The 20,392-nt window shown below is 41.5% G+C and overlaps 1 protein-coding gene across 1 annotated transcript in view; it reads left to right on the top strand.

Moving 5' to 3' along the window:
* The first annotated feature begins 4,177 nt into the window (after positions 1-4,177).
* Positions 4,178-20,392, top strand: part of stx1b (syntaxin 1B) — a 58,725-nt gene continuing 42,510 nt past the window's right edge. Inside the window, exon 1 of the mRNA XM_051420150.1 lies at positions 4,178-4,659. Within this exon, the coding sequence (XP_051276110.1) occupies positions 4,630-4,659 (30 nt within the window). The 5' untranslated portion in view covers positions 4,178-4,629. The remainder of the gene's footprint in view (positions 4,660-20,392) is intronic.

Raw genomic sequence — 20,392 nt, 5'->3', positions numbered from 1 at the left:
TTATTACATGTACAAACACACAACTTTATTAACAAAAAATTAAAAAAAATTATCACTGTACAAACACACAACTTTATTATCACTGTACAAACACAACTTTATTATCACTGTACAAACACAACTTTATTAACACTGTACAAACAATTCAATTCAATTCAATTCAATGTTATTTGTATAGCGCCAATTCATAACAGAAGTTATCTCAGGACACTTTTCAAATAGAGCAGGTCTAGACCGAACTCTTTATAACATTATTTACAGAGACCCAACAGTACCACCATGAGCAAGCACTTGGCGACAAGGGCAAGGGAAACACTGCCTGTTAAAAGGCAGAAACCTAGGACAGATCCTCCGGCTCTAGGTGGGTGGTCGTCTGTCTCGACCAGTTGGGGTGAGAGAGAGAGAGAGAGAGAGAGAGAGAGAGAGAGAGAGAGAGAGAGAGAGAGACAGACAGACAGACAGACAGGTGCACAACAACAACAGTATTGGCAATGGCAGTCAAGCAGGACCATGGCAGGAGGCTCCACCAGGATCCATGAGAACCTGCGAGATGAGAAAGCACAAGAACTCCGGGGAAGAAGTGAAGTTAGTAACATGCATTAATGGGACATGAATGAGTGCAGAAAGAGAGAGGAAGGGAGGAGCTCAGTGCACCATGGGAAATCCCCCGATAGTCTAGGCCTATAGCAGCATAACTAAGGGATGGTTCAGGACTCACCTGATCCAGCCCTAACTATAAGCTTTATCAAAGAGGAATGTCTTAAGCCTACTCTTGAATGTGGAGAGGGTGTCTGCCTCCCGAACCACAACTGGAAGCTGGTTCCACAGGAGAGGAGCTTGGTAACTGAAGGCTCTGGCTCCTGTTCTACTTTTAGAGACTATAGGAACCACAAGTAGCCCAGCATTCAGAGAACGTAGTGTTCTAGTGGGGTAATAGGGTACTATGAGCTCTTTAAGATATGAAGGGGCCTGACCATGAAGAGCTTTATAGGTGAGGAGGAGGATTTTAAATTCAATTCTAAATTTTATAGGGAGCCAATGCAGAGTAGCTAGTACAGGAGAGATGTGATCTCTTTTTCTAGTTCCTGTCAGTACTCGTGCTGCAGCGTTCTGAATTAATTGGAGCGTTTTAATGGACTTATTGGGGCAACCTGATAATAAAGAGTTGCAGTAATCCAGCCTTGAAGTAACAAATGCATGGATTAGTTTTTCTGCATCTGTCTGTGATAGTATGTGTCAAATTTTTCTAATATTACGTAAATGAAAGAAGGCAGTCCTAGAGGTTTGCTTTATGTGGGAGTTAAATGACAAATCCTGATCAAAGATAACTCCAAGATTCCTGACAGTGGTGCTAGAGGCCAAGTTAATGCCATCTAGAGTGACTATATCTTTAGACAATGAGTCTCTAAGGTTTTTGGGGCCAAGAACAAGAATTTCGTTTTTTTCTGAGTTTAACATCAGAAAATTGCAGGTCATCCAGGATTTTATGTCCTTAAGACATGTTTGTAATTTAGATAATTGATTAATTTCATTGGGTTTGATTGATAGATATAACTGCGTATCATCTGCATAACAGTGAAAGTTAATGGAGTGATTCCTAATAATGTTGCCTAAAGGGATCATATATAAAGTAAATAGTATTGGTCCAAGTACAGAACCTTGTGGAACTCCATGACTAACTTTAGTATTTATGGAGGATTCATCGTTAACATGTACAAACTGAGAACGATCTGATAAATATGACTTAAACCAGCTTAGTGCGGTTCCTTTAATGCCAATTTGATGCTCAAGTCTCTCTAAAAGAATATTATGGTCAATGGTGTCAAATGCAGCACTAAGATCTAATAATACAAGTACAGAGAGAAGTCTATTGTCGGAAGCAATCAGAAGGTCATTATTAACTTTAACCAGAGCTGTCTCTGTGCTATGATGAACTCTAAATCCTGACTGAAAATCCTCAAATAAACTATTGTTATGTAGAAAGTCACACAACTCTTTGGCGACTATTTTCTCCAGAATCTTAGAGAGGAAGGGGAGGTTAGAAATCGGTCTATAGTTGGCTAAAACCCCTGGGTCAAGAGTGGGCTTTTTAAGAAGGGGTTTAATTACAGCTACTTTAAAGGACTGTGGTACATATCCTGATAATAAAGAAAGATTAATCATATCCAGTAAAGAAGTGCCAATTAAGGGAACAACTTCTTTAAGCAGCCTAGTTGGGATCGGGTCTAATAGACAGGTTGATGGCTTCGATGAAGAAATGATTGAAGTTAACTGATGAAGATCGATAGCAGAAAAACAGTCTAAATATATATCTAAGTTTACATTGACAGAAGTCCCTGAACTTGGAGAGCCACTGATAACTGTTGATGGCAGTTGGTGATTAATTTTTTCTCTAATAGTAATAATTTTATTATAGAAGAAGCTCATGAAGTCATTGCTACTTAAGTAGCAAACACACAACTTTATTAACACTGTACAAACATACAACTTTATTAACACTGTACAGACACACAACTTTATTATCACTGTACAAACACACAACTTTATTAACACTGTACAAACACAACTTTATTATCACTGTACAAACACAACTTTATTAACACTGTACAAACACACAACTTTATTAACACTGTACAAACACACAACTTTATTAACACTGTACAAACACAACTTTATTAACACTGTACAAACACACAACTTTATTAACACTGTACAAACACACAACTTTATTAACACTGTACAAACACAACTTTATTAACACTGTACAAACACAACTTTATTAACACTGTACAAACACAACTTTATTAACACTGTACAAACACAACTTTATTAACACTGTACAAACACACAACTTTATTATCACTGTACAGACACTCCATAAATATAGTGATCCTCTCTGTGCAGTAGAAACATTTGCACCTGAAAATGAAAAAAAACAGACCCAAAATTGCCCATTAATTTAAAATGGCCGTCTTCCTGTTGGGTCTGTGAGGCTTTCTTTGGTTTCTGTTTGTGTGTGTCTGTAAAATGTGCTGCCGGGGCTTCGCTGAAATCCAGACTCGGTCATCAGGAACGTCCTTACAGCGCAGCGTCCAAATATGAAGTCGATCTGACGAATTCCCTAACAGGAGTTTGAACGTCTGGAAAAGGCAAAAAATGGTAAAATTACATATTAAATTCAAAATGGCCGACTACCTGTTGGTTTGGGTCCTTAAAGCTTTTTTATACGTCTGTTTATCCATTAACCAACAGATACCTCTAAATGTATTATTATTATTGTTGTTGTTATTGTTATTATTGTTTTATTATTATTATTATTGTTATTATTGTTTTATTATTATTGTTATTATTGTTTTATTATTGTTGTTGTTGTTATTGTTGTTGTTATTATTATTGTTGTTTTATTATTATTCTTATTATTGTTATTATTATTTTATTATTATTGTTGTTGTTATTATTGTTGTTGTTTTATTATTATTCTTATTATTGTTATTATTATTTTATTATTATTGTTGTTGTTATTGTTGTTGTTATTGTTGTTGTTATTATTTATTATTGTTGTTGTTGTTATTATTATTATTTTATTGTTGTTATTATTTTATTGTTGTTATTATTGTTGTTGTTGTTATTTTTGTTATTATTATTATTGTTATATTATTGTTGTTATTGTTGTTGTTGTTATTATTTGATGTATCTGAAGGTAAATTTTATTTGAAGCTGTGTTTTTATATAAATATATTTGTACGTATAGAATCTGTTAATAGTTATTGATTATTTAACGGTGTAATGCTGTAACTCACACACATAAAGACACACAGGATGAACAGATTGTCCGTCCTCCCCCTCTCCCCCCTCTCTCCCCCTCTGATCCTCATTCACCTGAAACCAAACACACCTCCCTGCTGCTGCTGCGGAGAGAGAGAGAGAGAGAGAGAGGAGGGAGGAGGGAGGAGGAGGGGAGGACCAGGGTTGGGGAGAGGAGGAGGGGAGTGGAGGGGGAGGGGAGAGGCAGCAGCAGGTAGGGGTGGAGGGCGCCTGCGCACTGGCTCTCCATCCCCTCCGCATCGCCCCCCTCTCCTCCCTCCCTCCCTCTCTCTTTTTCTGCAGCATCAGTACCATACTCCCTCCCCCTCCCTCCCTCCCTCCCTGCTCTCTCTCTCTCTCTCTCCCTCCCTCCCCCCACTCTCTCTCTCGGTCGGTTTTCCTGCCGGGCTGCTGCTGCTTTGCGCGCTGCGGGGCCACACTGCGACCGCACCGAGGAGGAACAGGAGAAAGCCGCGGACCGAACGGGGGGCCAGCCTGAGCCAGAGCGGCGGGAGAGGCACGATTCCTTTTTTTAAAAAAAGAAGAAGAAAGAGCAGAGGAGGAGGGTTTACCGCCGCGCGGAGAACAGAAACCTCCGAAGAAGCAGCAGCAGAAGGCGGAGACGCGTCACAGCGCCGTTCCTCCCTCCATCGCTCCGGATCCGTTCATCCAGAGACAGAACCGACAGGAGCACCGACACAACGAAAAGAATCTGTTGGGGAATCTCGGAGCGCAAAACGACGAACGACGCGGTGTTGGAAACCTCCCCCCCTCCCCCCCCCGGACCAGGGCCGATTCTCCGTTTTCTAGCAGCTCGCGGACACCATGAAGGACCGTACGGCGGAACTGCGAAGCGTAAGCGCACATTTTCCTCTTTATTCATCCATGTTGGCCTCCATGATCCCCCTCTTCCTCCTCCTCCTCCTCCTCCTCCTCCCGCAGCCGCCGCAGCTCCACGGCCTCGCCGCCTCTCCTCCGAGCGGCGCGGCCGCGCGGTGCGGTGCGGGAGAGGAAGAGGTGCGATAAAAAAACGTGCAAATAAAAAAAAAAGAGCCCCATCAGTTTGGCGCCTCTGCGGAGGAGGTGCGGAGGCTGCGGGCTGTGCTGCGGCTCTCCATGCTGTGCATACAGAGTGCGGAGCTGCAGATGGAGGCTCCCCCTCTCTCTCTCTCTCTCTCTCTCTCTCTCTCTCTCTCTCTCTCGGGGTGCGGGGCTGTTGGGTTCGTTGTGCGGGGTTCGCCGGTTGGAGGTCACGGTTACAGCCCGGACATTGTGTCATTTAGTGTGTTTGTGCTGGGGGGGCCGATGTGAGAGCGGTTAGACGCAGAGGCCCAGAGAGGCTCCCCGCGCGCTCCTGCAGCGCTGCATGCATGATGGGAAAACGGGTTCGGCTCTAAAATAAAGAAATAAAGAAATAAAGAAATAAAACGCTCCCATCCATCCATCCATGCTAATGTGATCCTTCATGTCCATGCGTGCGTGCCTGGATGACCTGATGGAGGAAGAGGAGGAGGAAGAGGAGAGCTGACTCTCAAATGAGCCGCGAACCAAAATGCAGTGATTTTTTTTTTTCCCCTCGAGGCCGCATCCTGCAGCCAGCGCGCGCCTCCTCCCTGACTGAGCCGCGGGAATGTGGGAGCATCAAGTCCCGATCAGGAGGATCGATCCGGATGGATCAGGATGCGGCTTTATCCGCTCCTTTCTCTCTGTCCGCGTGTTTCTGCCGCTCCTCCTGTACGGGCTGATAGTGGAGGGGGGGGGGGTGTCCCTCCATTGTACTAAAGCCTCACCCATTTTATGAGCGTGCGGCTCCGCAGCGGGTGAGACTGATGGACGCTTTGACGCGTGCGGCAGCCAGGCGGTGCGGTGCGGTGCGGTGCGAACAGCTGATGCTGGCGGTTTGGGCGGATTGGGAGGAGGAGGGGGAAGACGGGGGGGGGATTTTTGGTGTGGGGGGTGAGGAGGGGAGGGGCTGGGGGGGGGGGATGTCACATCAGCTGCTCAAACTGCAGCAGCTCCAGGAGCCTCCACCACCCGGGTTCAACCGGGTTCTCCTTCAGAGAGACTGAAACACTCATCCATCTATCACTATCTATCTATCACTCTATCTATCTATCAATTATTCTATCACTCTATCTATCTATCTATCTATCACTCTATCACTCTATCTATCTATCTATCTATCTATCTATCACTCTATCTGTCTGTCTATCTATCTATCTATCTATCTATCTATCTATCTATCTCTCTATCTATCTATCTATCACTCTATCTATCTATCTATCACTCTATCTGTCTGTCTATCTATCTATCTATCTATCTATCTATCTATCTATCACTCTATCTATCTATCTATCACTCTATCTATCTATCTATCTATCTATCTATCTATCTATCTATTGATTGGTTGGATGTTTTTATGAATTCATTTCCATTTTATTAGATTTTCTTCACCTCCATTTTCCTCCCTCCTTCCATCTCTCTCTCTCTCTGTGTGTTGTAAATATATTGATCAGAACCTGATCAATAGTATCTGATCAGTAAATCAGCAGCTGATAGGTGTGTGTGTGTGTGTGTGTGTGTGTGTGTGTGCGCTGCCTGCCGCACTGCTGTCCATCCATCCCTCCGTCCATCCCCTCGTTTCTCTCTTCTATATTATTTCAGCTGTTCATCCATCCCTCTACAATCCTTCCATCCCCCATCATCCTCCTGTGTCTCCTCCATCCCTCCTTCCTTCATCCATTCCTCCATTTCTACTTCCTCCTGTTTCCTTTTCCACTTTCTCCCCTCATCCTTCAATCTCTTCTTCCAATCCTTCATTCCTCCATCTCAGAATTCAGCTTTCTCCATCCTTCCTTTCCCTTCTCTTTCCATCCCTCGTTTCAGTTTTGCTTTCACTTTCCTTTCATCCTTCTATCACTTCTTATTTCCACCTTTCCATCCCACATCCCTCTATCTTCCTGTCATTGCTACATCCTCCCTCCATCCTCCCTCCCTCCATCCTCCCTCCATCCTCCCTCCTCCCTCCTCCCTCCATCCCTCCATCCTCCCTCCAGGTTTAAACCTTCCCTCACTTTGTTTGCTGTCTGTGAGCAGCAGAAATATCTTCAGACAGACGTCAGTGAATAAATGAAGCCGTTTAAGTGTCGAGGTGAACCGGTCCGATCTGTGGAGGCCGTAAGCTTCCTCCCACCAGAAAGGTCTTATTTCCATATGCTCTGACCTTTGACCTTTGACCAGAGCTCTTTTAACGACCTCGTCATCCCGTCGTGTCGTCTTCTTCTGCTCTGACTGGAGAGTTCAACAGGATGCAGACGAGTTAAAATCAGTCAGAATTTGAACTGAGTTTGGTTGGAAACGTGACTCCACGTTCTCTCTTTCATTTGTCACTTCTTCCTTTCTCATTATCTTTCTTTTCACCTTTCTTTCTCTCTTCCAGCTGTCCTCCATCCACTTTTCACTCCTCGTCTTCTTTTCTTCCTGTCATCCCATCCCCCATCCCTTAATCCCTCGCTCCCTCCATCCGTCCACCTTCGCTCCTTTTCCCCACTTTACAACCCTCATCCCTCCATTACATCTTCCTCATCCCTTCTTCCTCAGGTTCTCTCTGTCTCTTTGAGCGTCATGCCTCCTCCGGTCAGCCTTCTTCCTTTTTATTTTTTTGCTCATTAACGAGTCTCTCCTCCTGTCGGCCATGTTGGACGATCACCGGACTGAAATCCGGCTCACGTAATGCTGCCGGTAACAGATGCTGCTGTATCATGCAGCAGCAGCAGCAGCTCGGTAGTAATAATTATATTTTTATGTAATCGTCCACATCACAGTGACGCTGGTTGCTCTCCTCCTCCTCCTCCTCCTCCGAGTGCACACGAGTGTGAGCGAGCGCTGTGAGTGGAGCAGTAGTAGCAGTAATGTTCCTTTGAGACCATCACAGACTTTAAAGGGTCATGAGACGGGAGCAGGTGAATGCAGCGTGGTTAGTTCAGGCCCGTCCGTAAATCTGAAAGTGTTCCTGCGTCTGACTGACCGACTTTGTAAAAACTCACATGTGCAGAAATATTCTGTGTTTAGTGATTCTGGGGATTGCATCATCGTTCTACCTGCTGAAGGAAATGCTTCATCACGTTAGCGCGCCGCCGCCCACAGCCATGTTTATGTTATATTTCTGGGTATTGTTTGGTTACAGATTGTTTTGCTGACATTGTTTGATGAATGAACGATGAATGAGCAGTTATCTCTTCTTTAATGCTCAGAATATTGAACAGGGTTTGGTTAGTGGGTGTGTTTGTGCTGAGGGACTCCTCGCTAATACTACCAATATTATTTTATTAAAAATACAAACTGATCTTTCTTCAAGTACTGTAAAGTATACTCGAGTATCTCCATGCTTTAGTTACTTTCAGATACAGATTATTAATAGAGAATATCATCAATAAAAGTGAAATGAAAAAGGGATTCACTGTCTGTATCATACATAATGATGATTGAGCCGTTTCTTAAAAGCTCTGAATATTGAACAGGGTTTGGTTGGTGTGTCTATCTGCTCTCTTCTTGTTGCTTTAATGTAATATTTTAGTTTTTGGAGAGGTTTAAACACGTTGGGGCGTTCGCCTGTCTCACAGTCGGTCAGCGTCTGCAGGTCGCTGAACACTCGCTGAGAAAGACATCCAGAAAAATACTTCAATGAATCAGAAAATCACGTTTTATTGAACTGGAAGTTTGCGTCCTGTGATTTGTTGGACGTGGTTCTTTTGTTAAGAAGAAGACATTTTTTAAATGAATTCAAAGACTCGTCCTTTCCGACGGAGAACTGAAGTCGTTATATCGCTCCCTTCAAAGCCACCAGACTCCATTGATAAAAACACTAATTTTACCTCTCAGAACACAGCAGTTTCTGCTCTGCCGCTGCCTCCATCAGTCAGTCTGTTTGTGTCCCTGAGTGACTTTAGTGTTCAACATGTTAATTCAGATCCAAACTAACGTTGGTTGCTGCACAACAAGGCAGCGGTGGGACCAGAACTTCTGAGTTCTGAGAGATAGAATTAGTGTTTTTCTTAAAGGGGTCTAGTAGATGGATATAACAGCTTCAGTTCCCTGTCAGAAAGTGCTGAAAATACTCTAAATAGAACGCACACTTATAGATTTTTAAAGATATGTTATGTTTTGCTGCTGCCCCGCCCACAGAAGCACTCGGACGCTGTTTTTTGTTGGTCAGGTTGAATAAGGAAAGAGGCCAGCAGTCAGAGTATCAGTTAGATTCAGTGTCTGCTGTAAATGTAGGACTGTTTACGCCCAGTGATCTGAAGCTGTGATATAAAGCAGCTGTGTGCAGAGTACATGCAGTGTGGCACAGATTGTGTCTAACAACTATTAATGTGTGGGTAAGAACGGCCGCACTGTAGAGTTCCTGCACGTTTTTAGAGACGCCGAGCTCATGTTTATATTTCTGGCTTATTGTATGATTGCATAATAATAATAAAAATAATAATAATAATAATAACATAATATATGATATTGTTTTGCTAAATATCTTAAAATGTGATGAAACAGGGATTCATTCCTGTCCTCCACCACCAGAAAGATACAGTCTCTATCATACAGAATGATGATTGAGCAGTTTTCTTAAATGCTCAGAAAATTGTCCAGAGTTTGGTTGGTGGGTGTGTTTGTGCTGAGGGAATTTATACTTCTACTCCGCTACATTACCTTTATTTCAGTGTAATGATTGTTGCATTGACTCCTTCTCTCTTAAATTCTGTATTGACTGTTGGCTTTGTGTTGGATTTACTCACAAAGCGATGCATCCTCTCGTTATCGGAGGGCTAACCTAAGGCACGTTTTTATTATTATTTATTTATCTCCTCCCCAACGTCAGTGATGTTAGAAACCTCCACAGAGCTCAGACTGTAACTCCAACCCTGCCCGGCAGGAAGAGCTTTGATTGGGCCCAAAACATCAGGTCCGACCTGAGCCTGGAAAGATTTGGTGCGAATCCAAAGCACAGAAGCAGTTTTGGGTTTGAACCCGAATCTCAGCTTAAAATAAATAAACGAGTAAACACTTATATAGTTTATTGAAGCTAAAAAACGACATTGTTCAAATAATACAGTGCCCATTATTACAGACCAATCAATAAGAGTTGTGAACATTAATGTGAGGACACATTTTACACTGTGGGTGGTCTGACTATTTCTAAATGGAGAGACGAAGAAGAAAAGACTGCTGGGTAATAAACTGTGTGTGTGTGTGTGTGTGTGTGTGTGTGTGTCTCATTTCAATATCATTGATTATAACAGAAGGCGGGGGGTTGGGGGTAAGTAGGGACATAATTCACCTTCAATGGTGTCAAATGAATGATTAAAAAAACAGACGCAGTAAAAAGAAATCATCTCATTTATTGACGACGTTCGATCGGGTCGATCAGATCTGACCTCACTCTGCAGATTAATCTTTAAAAACTTCTGATGTTCTGTTCCACACAGTCAGAGAATGAATTCAAAGTTCTTCTTATAATCAATTAGGTTTTTATTAATCAAGAAAACAGTCGGCACATTAATCGATGATGAAATATTAAATATAAGAAGCAGAATGACGCTAAAAGACTACCAGAACATCAGGACACGGCAGAATAAAAACTGATCAGTCACTTTGTTTGTTTGACCCTCTGACAGATGGAGGGTCCAAAATGGTGAGTGGTCAGTGTCTGACAGCATTATGGAAAGGATCCCTACAGAGATAGACCTTTAGTTTAACCACAAACAGCCGTAATATCACTATCACTCTCCACCAGACTCCAGAGACACAAACACTCATTTTACCTTCAGATCATCGTAACTTCATTAAAGTGGACAGAAATAGAATAAAACTCATTAAAAGCGTCTCTGTTAGTGTTTCCAACAATCACCAACTCTGGTTTGGTGGAAATAAATCCTTAATTCACCGACGTAGATGATAAAAACAGCAGTTTCAGTCGGAGCAGACCGGCTATGGAAACAAACCACAGAGAGGCTGCGATACAACACAGGCAGAGGGAGAGAGACAGGCAGAGGGAGAGAGACACCATGTGACTCTGTATATAGAGAATATAATGTTTAATATCTCATATAAATATAAATATATTAAATAAATAACACACAGGCTGCAGTGAGCGTACTACACTATAATGTGTCTGTACAACCACAATGTGATCACTTTATTGATCAGCTGCGTTGCTTTAAACTAACAGCTGTGCAGTGGAACAGAGGTGGTTTGTTTTGTCCTCCTGGAGGCAGCAGGTGGGTGGGTGTGTTTGTTTGACTTTATTTACCCAGAGAACACACACACACACACACACACACACACCTGCTGCCGTCTCGTCTCTCTCAGTAGCGACTTGCTCAAGGGCACCTTGACGCCAGCGGTCTGACACTTCCTGCTCTCTGACACTTTCAAATTAAAGTCCCACTGAGCTGTTGCAGTCAGTCACTTCCTGCTTCAGCTTCATTGTTTTGTGTTTTTGGATTTATTCTGAAACAAACCAACTATTTCAATCATTTAATAAATATTTAAATCACTGGTTGTTCCCAGAAGAAGAAAGCAGAAGATTAAACGTTAGAAGCATGAATTTTAGATTTTCAGGTAAATAAATGTGGTAAACTGACAGGTTAGCCTCTGTTAGCCTCTGTTAGCATCCTGTGCTGTACTCTGTTTGAATATTGAGTTAAATGTTCGTACTGTGTGCGATAGAGACTGTAATCTTTACCACCGTACAGGAAGGGATTGTCTTTACAATGACTCACTTCAACTTGAATTATCTTTAAATATCGTGTTATCATCAATTCAATTCATATCATGAGTTGTGTGTTGCATTGTGGGACGGTAACATTTATACATATATAATTATCTATAGCATGTTTTCCATCCATACTGTTTTAAACACTACACAGATCTTCCTTTTATACATAGATTTATAGATTTGGTCCCTCCAGTAGTCTGCTACTGTTTGTGGATCGTTTCACGGCTCACTTTGAAAAACAAAACGGTGATCAATAAAATCTCCTGCTGTGATCAGACTGCCGGATCATTATTTTATCTTCTGAATATGAAACATGAACTCAGCTGGTCGCTTCTGGCTACAGGCTCGATGCTAATGATAGCTAGCTCATCATCAGTCTGAAGGTCTGTGTGTGTGTGTGTGTGTGTGTGTGTGTGTGTGAGAGAGAGAGAGTGTGTGTGAGAGAGAGAGAGTGTGTGTGTGTGTGTGTGTGAGAGAGAGAGAGTGTGTGTGAGAGAGAGAGAGAGTGTGTGTGTGAGAGAGAGAGTGTGTGTGAGAGAGAGAGAGTGTGTGTGTGTGTGTGTGTGTGTGCCAGTGGCCATCCTTCAGCCAATACAAGGGCAAACCCTCCATTACACCATTACTGCTGGCACACAGGAGGTCACTTTCACCTCCTGACGTTATTATCTGCTCGTATGTTCTCTGCTGTTCTCTGTGGTTCTCTGTGGTTCTCTATGGTTCTCTGTGGTTCTCTATGATTCTCTGCTGTTCTCGGCTGTTCTCTGTGGTTCTCTGTGGTGGTTCTCTATGGTTCTCTATGGTGGTTCTCTTGTTCTTTGTGGTTTTTTTTATGGTTCTCTATGGTGGTTCTCTATGGTTCTCTGTGGTTCTCTAGGATTCTCTTGGTTCTCTGTGGTTCTCTATGATTCTCTATGGTTCTCTGTGGTGGTTCTCTTGGTTCTCTATGGTTCTCTGTGGTTCTCTATGATGCTCTATGGTTCTCTGCTGTTCTCTATGGTTCTTTGGTGGTTCTCTATGGTTCTCTGTGGTTCTCTATGGTTCTCTGGTTCTCTATGGTTCTTATGGTTCTCTGTGGTTCTCTATGATTCTCTATGGTTCTTGATTCTCTTGGTTCTCTGCTTTCTCTATGTGGTTTCTTGTTCTTTTGGTTCTCTTGTTTCTTGTTCCTATGATTCTCTATGGTTCTCTGTGGTTCTCTATGATTCTCTGCTGTTCTCTGCTGTTCTCTGTGGTTCTCTGTGGTGGTTCTCTATGGTGGTTCTCTATGGTGGTTCTCTATGATTCTTTGTGGTTCTCTGCTGTTCTCTATGGTTCTCTATGGTGGTTCTCTATGGTTCTCTGTGGTTCTCTAGGATTCTCTATGGTTCTCTGTGGTTCTCTATGATTCTCTATGGTTCTCTGTGGTGGTGGTTCTCTATGGTTCTCTATGGTTCTCTGTGGTTCTCTATGATGCTCTATGGTTCTCTGCTGTTCTCTATGGTTCTCTATGGTGGTTCTCTATGGTTCTCTGTGGTTCTCTATGGTTCTCTGTGGTTCTCTATGGTTCTCTATGGTTCTCTGTGGTTCTCTATGATTCTCTATGGTTCTCTGTGGTTCTCTATGATTCTCTATGGTTCTCTGCTGTTCTCTATGGTGGTTCTCTGTGGTTCTCTATGGTGGTTCTCTATGGTTCTCTGTGGTTCTCTATGATTCTCTATGGTTCTCTGTGGTTCTCTATGATTCTCTATGGTTCTCTGCTGTTCTCTATGGTGGTTCTCTGTGGTTCTCTGGTGGTTGTGGCCTCATTACAGCCTGTTTTATATTCGTGTGGTTGACTGTTTGGTGGCAGCAGTTTTAAAGCCTCGATGCTTTCAGTCTGGTGGAGGTGAGATACAGTTGATTTAGATTTGATTGTGGTCAGATTAGATTATCAATTTCCTCCTATTAGTACACACACACACACACACACACACACACACACTCTGTACTTTTATGCTTGTAAGGGCCTCGTTGTCCCTTACCTTAAACTAATTACTTATAAAAGTCTTAAAATTCAATACTTTGAGGAACTGAGGACAAAATGTCTCTTTAAAATTATTTTGTACAATAAGGCAACTTACCGTAACATAACACAGACATACAGGAACAAGATTTTAAGAGTAAAGTTTAGGTTAAAATGTAATGATTAAACGCTCACAGTGCAGCTACAGCGCAATGTCCAAAACTATATTGACAAAATCTCCACTTTCCACAAGCCAAAGATAAAAATACACTTTGCTTTCCAAAAACGTTCTTTTACAAACACATTGACATTTCTGTGTCCTTGAGTGTCCCCGTCTGTCAGTCCACTTCCCCAAAAATGTCCCCAAAAAACAAAAATGTCCTTGATTTTCAGACCTTATTTCACTTTCTATAAATGAATAATCTATTACATAAATAGATGTATCCTAAATGTCAAAACATGTGTTTGTGTGCCAAAAATGTCCAGAAGTGTCCTCAGTTTTTAAAGATGTCCTCACATTCCCAAAATATTTCTCTTACTTTACAAAAATTCTCTCGTTTTTCTGATGTCATATTTCCTTGTCCTTGAGTGTCCTTGCCTGCCATTACTGTCCCTACTTTCCAAAAGTCCACTTCCCTAAAAACACACACAAAATGTCCACAACCCAGAAGGTACAAAAAAATCTGTTTTCACTTTTCAAAAATATCTTTTCTGTTTGAAAGTGGCTCTATATGATATTATAATGTACTGCAGACGCTCCATAAAATATCCTAAATCTCAGACAATGTGTTCACATCCCAGGTGTGAAAAACAGGTCCTCACAAAGCTGGAAGTACAACCGCAGACACACACCATCCTCCTACCTACTATTGAACTGTGTCTGTGTGTCTGTGTGTGTGTGTGTGGGCAGATTGGTCAGTAGGAGGTTGGTCATGTGATTTATGGCAGCGTCTCCATTTAATGGTCCTGAAATCGTCCCTGCCCTCTCGTGAGTGTGTATGTGTGTGTGTGTGTGCTCATGTATTATAGATATACCCCTCCCCCCTCCACAGCTCAGTGAGCAGCCTCGTAGCAGCAGCAAACATCCTCCTCCCATCGTCCTCTGAACCTCACAGCCTGATTACGTTTTATTACTTAAACATCTAAATATTAATTCATTAGTTCAACCAATCAGACAGCAGCTCCTTTCAATCAATTATGCGCCGGGGAAGTTATTAAACGTGAGGGGGTTGTTGGTTTGTTGGTCCTCGTCTGTCTTTCCATGCGGTAGCAGACGGGTGGCGAGGCGGTGATGTCATGCTGATGTCACAGGGTGTCGTCCTCTGAGTCACACAGTCGGGATGGAAACATTATCAGGATCAAACAGCAGTAAAGTAGTTTTATTGACCTTGAATGATGGACTGATGTCGAAGCTTTTAAAAAATACAGATCACAGTCGAGATCAGCTGGATGTCACAAGTCAGAAAATCTTAATTAACTGAAGTTTAAAAGTGGTTTTCATTTTAATTGTGTTGTGAGGAGCCCCTGGTTCTGGTTCTGGTTCTGGTTCTGGTTTTGGTTCTGGTTCTGGTTTTGGTTCTGGTTCTGGTTTTGGTTCTGGTTCTGGTTTTGGTTCTGGTTCTGGTTTTGGTTCAACTCTGTAAAATCCCTTTTTAATGTTTTGTTTTTATAAAGACTGTAATGAGTCTCCCAGAGAACGTTTGATAAAGTTTTATATTCTGACTTTTTTTAACAACATGTTTATAAGAACTTATAAATGCTTGTGCACATACGTATACAACAACAACAACAACAACAACAACAACAACATAAAAAAACAAACAAACAAATGAGTGCCTTATAAACCATGACATGAAACTTGGATTTGTTTTTTTATGACTTGGCTTTAGATGAATAAATACTTAACTTACCTTGACGTGACTTGGAGCACTGGGACTTGTTTTGTAAGACTTGTTTTTACTCTGTGACTCATCTTAAATGACTCAATAGCGAAGCTCTTCTCAGATAGCTTATCTTCACATGGACTTGTTTTGAATGACTGGAGCCTGGATTTGGACTTGTAAAACTTAAGGCATGACTTGGACGAATGACTCCTGGACTTGAAGTTGTTTTGTAAGACCTGAGACATGACTTGGACTCATACTCTGTGACTTGCCTTGAATGACTCAACTATTGTACTTGTTTTAAATTAACTGGAGCCTGGACTTGTTTTGCAAGGCTCCAGGAATGACTACAGGAATGTCAACGATTTGACTTGAATATGTTTTCAAAAGACTCGAGACTGGACTTGGACTTATTTAACAGGTCTTCTCCATAGTGACAGCCGCTGAGGCTCGTGGGTAATGTAGTATTTAAAGCCAGGGAGAATAAAAATATGATTTGTCTGGAACAAAAGAGAACATTTACAACTTATTGTTCTAAAAATGTCTCTCATCCAGAGATATTGGGGGAGTTGTTGCTCATGGGCACTGCTACTGTATAAGATGGTCCTGTATTAGATCCAGTGGAGGAAATGCAGTATAAATAGTCCTGAGCCAAAGTCATTACAGGCAGTTATTGAATTGAATTAAGGCATTAAAAGGTTGGTAGATGGCTGAAGTAAGTAGCACAAACTCTGCCTCACCTCCTTCAGCCGGAGTGTGCCCTTCCTTTAAATAGATTCCTGCAGCTAATGCCTGACAGGAAGCCGAGCTGTGTGCTATTACCTCATACTCACAGGTTCAAGGAAAAACATGACTGTGAAGGATATGAAACAACACGGCAGGAAAACACGACTGAAGATAGAGATTAAAAGCAAAAAATACTGTAAAATCATAAAAATACTTCAATGTAAAAATATTTAATTACAAGCAAAAGTTACAAATTTCAAGTTTTAAAAACTGTATCAACCAAATGTACTCGAGCACTTGTGAGACCTAATTCTGACTGTTGAATGACTCAAGACTTTACTGGACCTGTTCTGAATAAATTAAGACAGGACTTGGACTAGTTTTGAATGACTCGAGACTTAACTTTGACTATTTCTTGAATGACTTGGACTTGTTTTCAAATTACTCAAGACTGAAGTTTTTCTTATTTCAAATGACTCCATATTTGACTTGGACTTGTAAAAGACTCAAGACTGCAGTCGGACTTGTTTCTAATGACTTGGAGTCTTTTTTAAACGGCTTGAGACTTGGTCTTGTTTGGAGATTTGACTTGAACCTGTTTTAATGGCTTTTTCAAAAAACTCGGCTTGGATTGGTTTTACTCTTTGACTTACCTTAACTGACTCAAGACTTAGTTTGAATGACTTGAAACTTGGAAATGTTTTCAAATTGCTCAACGTCACATGGACTTGTTTTATAATGACTTGATATTTGACTTGGAGATTAGAAGATTTGAAACTGCATTATAGGACTTGTTTAGAGACTTGAATTTTTTATTGCCTTTTGTCAACTTGGGCTTGATTTGAAACATAAGCTCACATTTATAGTGCTGCAACCTCCTTTTTCTACAGACACTAATTAGCAAGAAAAAGTATAACAACCGACTGTTCGCGCTGTGCAACCATTTATTTTGCTGTCCTGTTTATAAAATACAAGGTTTTTAGGTATAAATTGTATTTTTAATGAAGTCAATCTGAAGAGCAGCAGTGGTTTAATATCTGTAGTATAAAATGTATAATGTGTAATGTATTCTGTCACTGTGTGCCTCATTATCAGTGAGTGATATTAGAACCAAATGTCCTTCAGGATCAATTTACTGCGTTCCTGAAACGTCCTGGTTCCACTTCCTGTTCCCCAGAGAGAGAAAACATGTTACTGTGTGTGTGTTTGCAGGTGACAGTGACCCAAATCTGATTTCTCTCATATATGTGACACAGATTCTTTTTTTAAATGAACGCGTGAACAGCAAAAATCCCACTTTTTTGATTTGAACCATTTGCTGCCCATTATCCTCCAGAGTAGTCTGATTTGGTGCAGTGTGACCTCACTGTGACCTGCCCTCATTTTGTATTTTAGAGCAGTAGGCGGAGCTTTTCATTTATTATGATCATCAATTAGAAATGTTTACTTTTGTTCCTGAGAAATCCTATTTTTACTCCCCCTAGTTCTAAATACTACATTACCCATGAGCCTCAGTGGCTGTTGCTAAGGAGGACACCTGTGAAACACATTCAACTCGAGTTGTTCTAAAACAAGTCTGTTACCAGAGTATCATTATTTCCAGCTGGCGCTCAGTCGTTGCGTTGGCTCCGCCAGGATTAGGGCGGACTGATCGATACAATGGATGATGGACGTTAACAGTTACTGACTACAAACCGGCTCCTCTTCCTCTCCTGTCGCTGCCTGAACCCGCCAGGTCTTCATCACCAGAGTCAGAGTCCTAGTCGGAGCCGCTGGACATCAGCCGGCCTCCATTGGTCCGCCCCGCTCCAGTTCTGTCAGTATTCCAACACAGCTAATAGGACTGCTAACTAGCTAACAGCAGCTGGTACAGTTAGCATATGGAGCAGTGCAGCAGTAAGAGACTTCCTGTGTTACATGAGAAAACGTCCGTGTTGCAACAATCCTCTGATACTTTGGTCCCGGTGACGAGGAGCTGCTCCTAAAAGCAGTTTAATGTTGGTTTGGTTTCTCTGAGACTGTCATACTTATGGAAAGTGTCACTAAGACTCTCAGAGACTAACCGTTGACTGTTAGCACTAGAAATTACAGTAAATAACATAGTTTTGAATCTTTGTGCTTGGGGGAAGGTATAAAGTATTTTCACGTCAAAATACTCGAGTCCAAGTGAAGTCACGAGTCATCAGTATTAAAGTCGAGTTGCAAGAGTTTTCTGATTTTGTTAAGTCTCAAATTTGTGACTGGAATCGAGACCTCTAATATAGCTTTAGATATCATCAAATACCAACTGGTGGGAAACATCCAATCATTGATTTGTTGAATGTCTTCCGTCAGCTGGTTGATGTCTTTATGTAAATCTGTGTGTCGTCTGCGTAATTACTGTGAGATATTCTGCTGTTTTATACAGTCTGAGCCGGTGGGAGACTGAAGATGCAGAACAGAAACCAGATCCTTCAGGAAGAGGACAGATGAGACATGCTGTTGCAGTCTGTGTTGTCAGATCTGAGCTGAGGAAACAATGACTGATGACGAGGTTGCATCGTCTCTGGAAACGTTTCTATGGCTGGAAGAATTTCAGTTCCTTTCTCCTGAAAACAAAACAGCCAGACACGGAGCGACGCTGACACTAAAGGATGATTTTAATTTTCACTCTCCTGAGCTGTTTTCATGTGATTAATTACTGGAGGAAAACCTGCAGGAGGCTCATTATTGCAGCACACAGACAAAACAGCACAAAGATATTACAGTAATTAAAAGAAATAATATGAATCTCTGTGGCCTAGTGAAACAAAACCCCGTCTATGAATGTGAAACTTCATATATTTTAATATATCTTCCAGTAAGAAGCTCTAAAGCAGGGTCTCAAACTCAAAGGGGCCATTTTTCCTCCTGAAACTGCTCTCTGTATTTCTTTAAGTAGGATGTTTGTGATGGAGACATTTTCAGAATATTGAGCTTTCTTATCGCACTTTAATGCTGAACCTCCTATCAGATGACAAGTATCAGGACAGTCTGAGTATGTGACCTCCGCTCTAAAGCCTTCACTTCAATGGCAGGAATTTAATTCAGGTACAAAAATACGGAATCCCTTAATTTATTTTTCTTTATACATTTCTTTCTTTTTCAGAAACGACTTCAAATATATAGAGTAAAAAAAATAACCTTTGAAGCCCGTTATGTGCAATTTGTTTGTCACTGCAGATTGTAAACTCAAAATCAGTTAAATTTAGTACACATATTTAACAGTTGTCCTTAATTGTGATACATTTAAACTTAGTAGTATTGCAATATATAAGATAATAATAAGATAATTTAACGTTGCATAATGACATTCAGGTTTATAGTCTATATCTTTATGCTACTCATACAAACAAAAATATAAATACATAATGATATACAGTGAAATTTATTAAAAACCCATAAAAATGAAAAACATAATTGACTGCTGAGGATGAAGTGTCACAGATTCTCATAGTATTTCTACCGTATAGTTTTAGTTAGGTCACATTTAGATTAATCTTCAATCTAAAGACACACAGAGGGATGAAGGAGTGAAGAGGAGCGGAGGATGAATGAGTTAATGGAGTGGAAATCAGGTGACCCAGTTAGAGAGGTAACCATTAACAGTGTGTGTACAGGCTTACACACTGACAGAGAGTAGGTAGACAGGAAGGGAGTCATTTATCTTCATCACTTATCTTCATCATCGGAGCAGCCGGATCATCCAGGCGTGAGAACACGGAGGTGCTAAAGAGGAACCAGAGACAGTCCTCGTCCTCCTGATGGAAACTCTGCTTTAACTTTAAAGTTTAGTGTGAGTTGTTTAATGTCTCGGCTCAGAGTTTGTTGGTTTGCTGCATTTTTAGTGCCCTCTTTAGGGCCGTTTCCGTGGAGACAACGTGGTTAGGCCAGTCCAGTAGGAAGCGCTGAAAAATATGTGTTGTGAACAGGAGCGTTTACAGATTGATTGACAAGAGGGGCACTGACTTATAGTTTGTGTCTCAGCTTTGATTTTTGGGTTGCACGGGATTAGCATAAAGTGTCTCAACTTTGGATCGTTGTTTAGCCTCCTTCCTGACATGCTCGCGGTACATAGTGGGTAGCATTGGATGCGTTGGGTCTTCTGATTGAATAAGGTTCAGACATCGATAGTTCCCAGAAGATGAATCCTGCTGACTTTATTGATCCTCAGACTTTTCCTCTAGCGCCACCATCAGGTCAACG

This window comes from Dicentrarchus labrax, unplaced genomic scaffold, assembly GCF_905237075.1.
Source record: "Dicentrarchus labrax unplaced genomic scaffold, dlabrax2021, whole genome shotgun sequence".
Taxonomy (NCBI): Eukaryota; Metazoa; Chordata; class Actinopteri; family Moronidae; genus Dicentrarchus; species Dicentrarchus labrax.
This window is presented reverse-complemented; position numbering and strand designations above follow the sequence as displayed.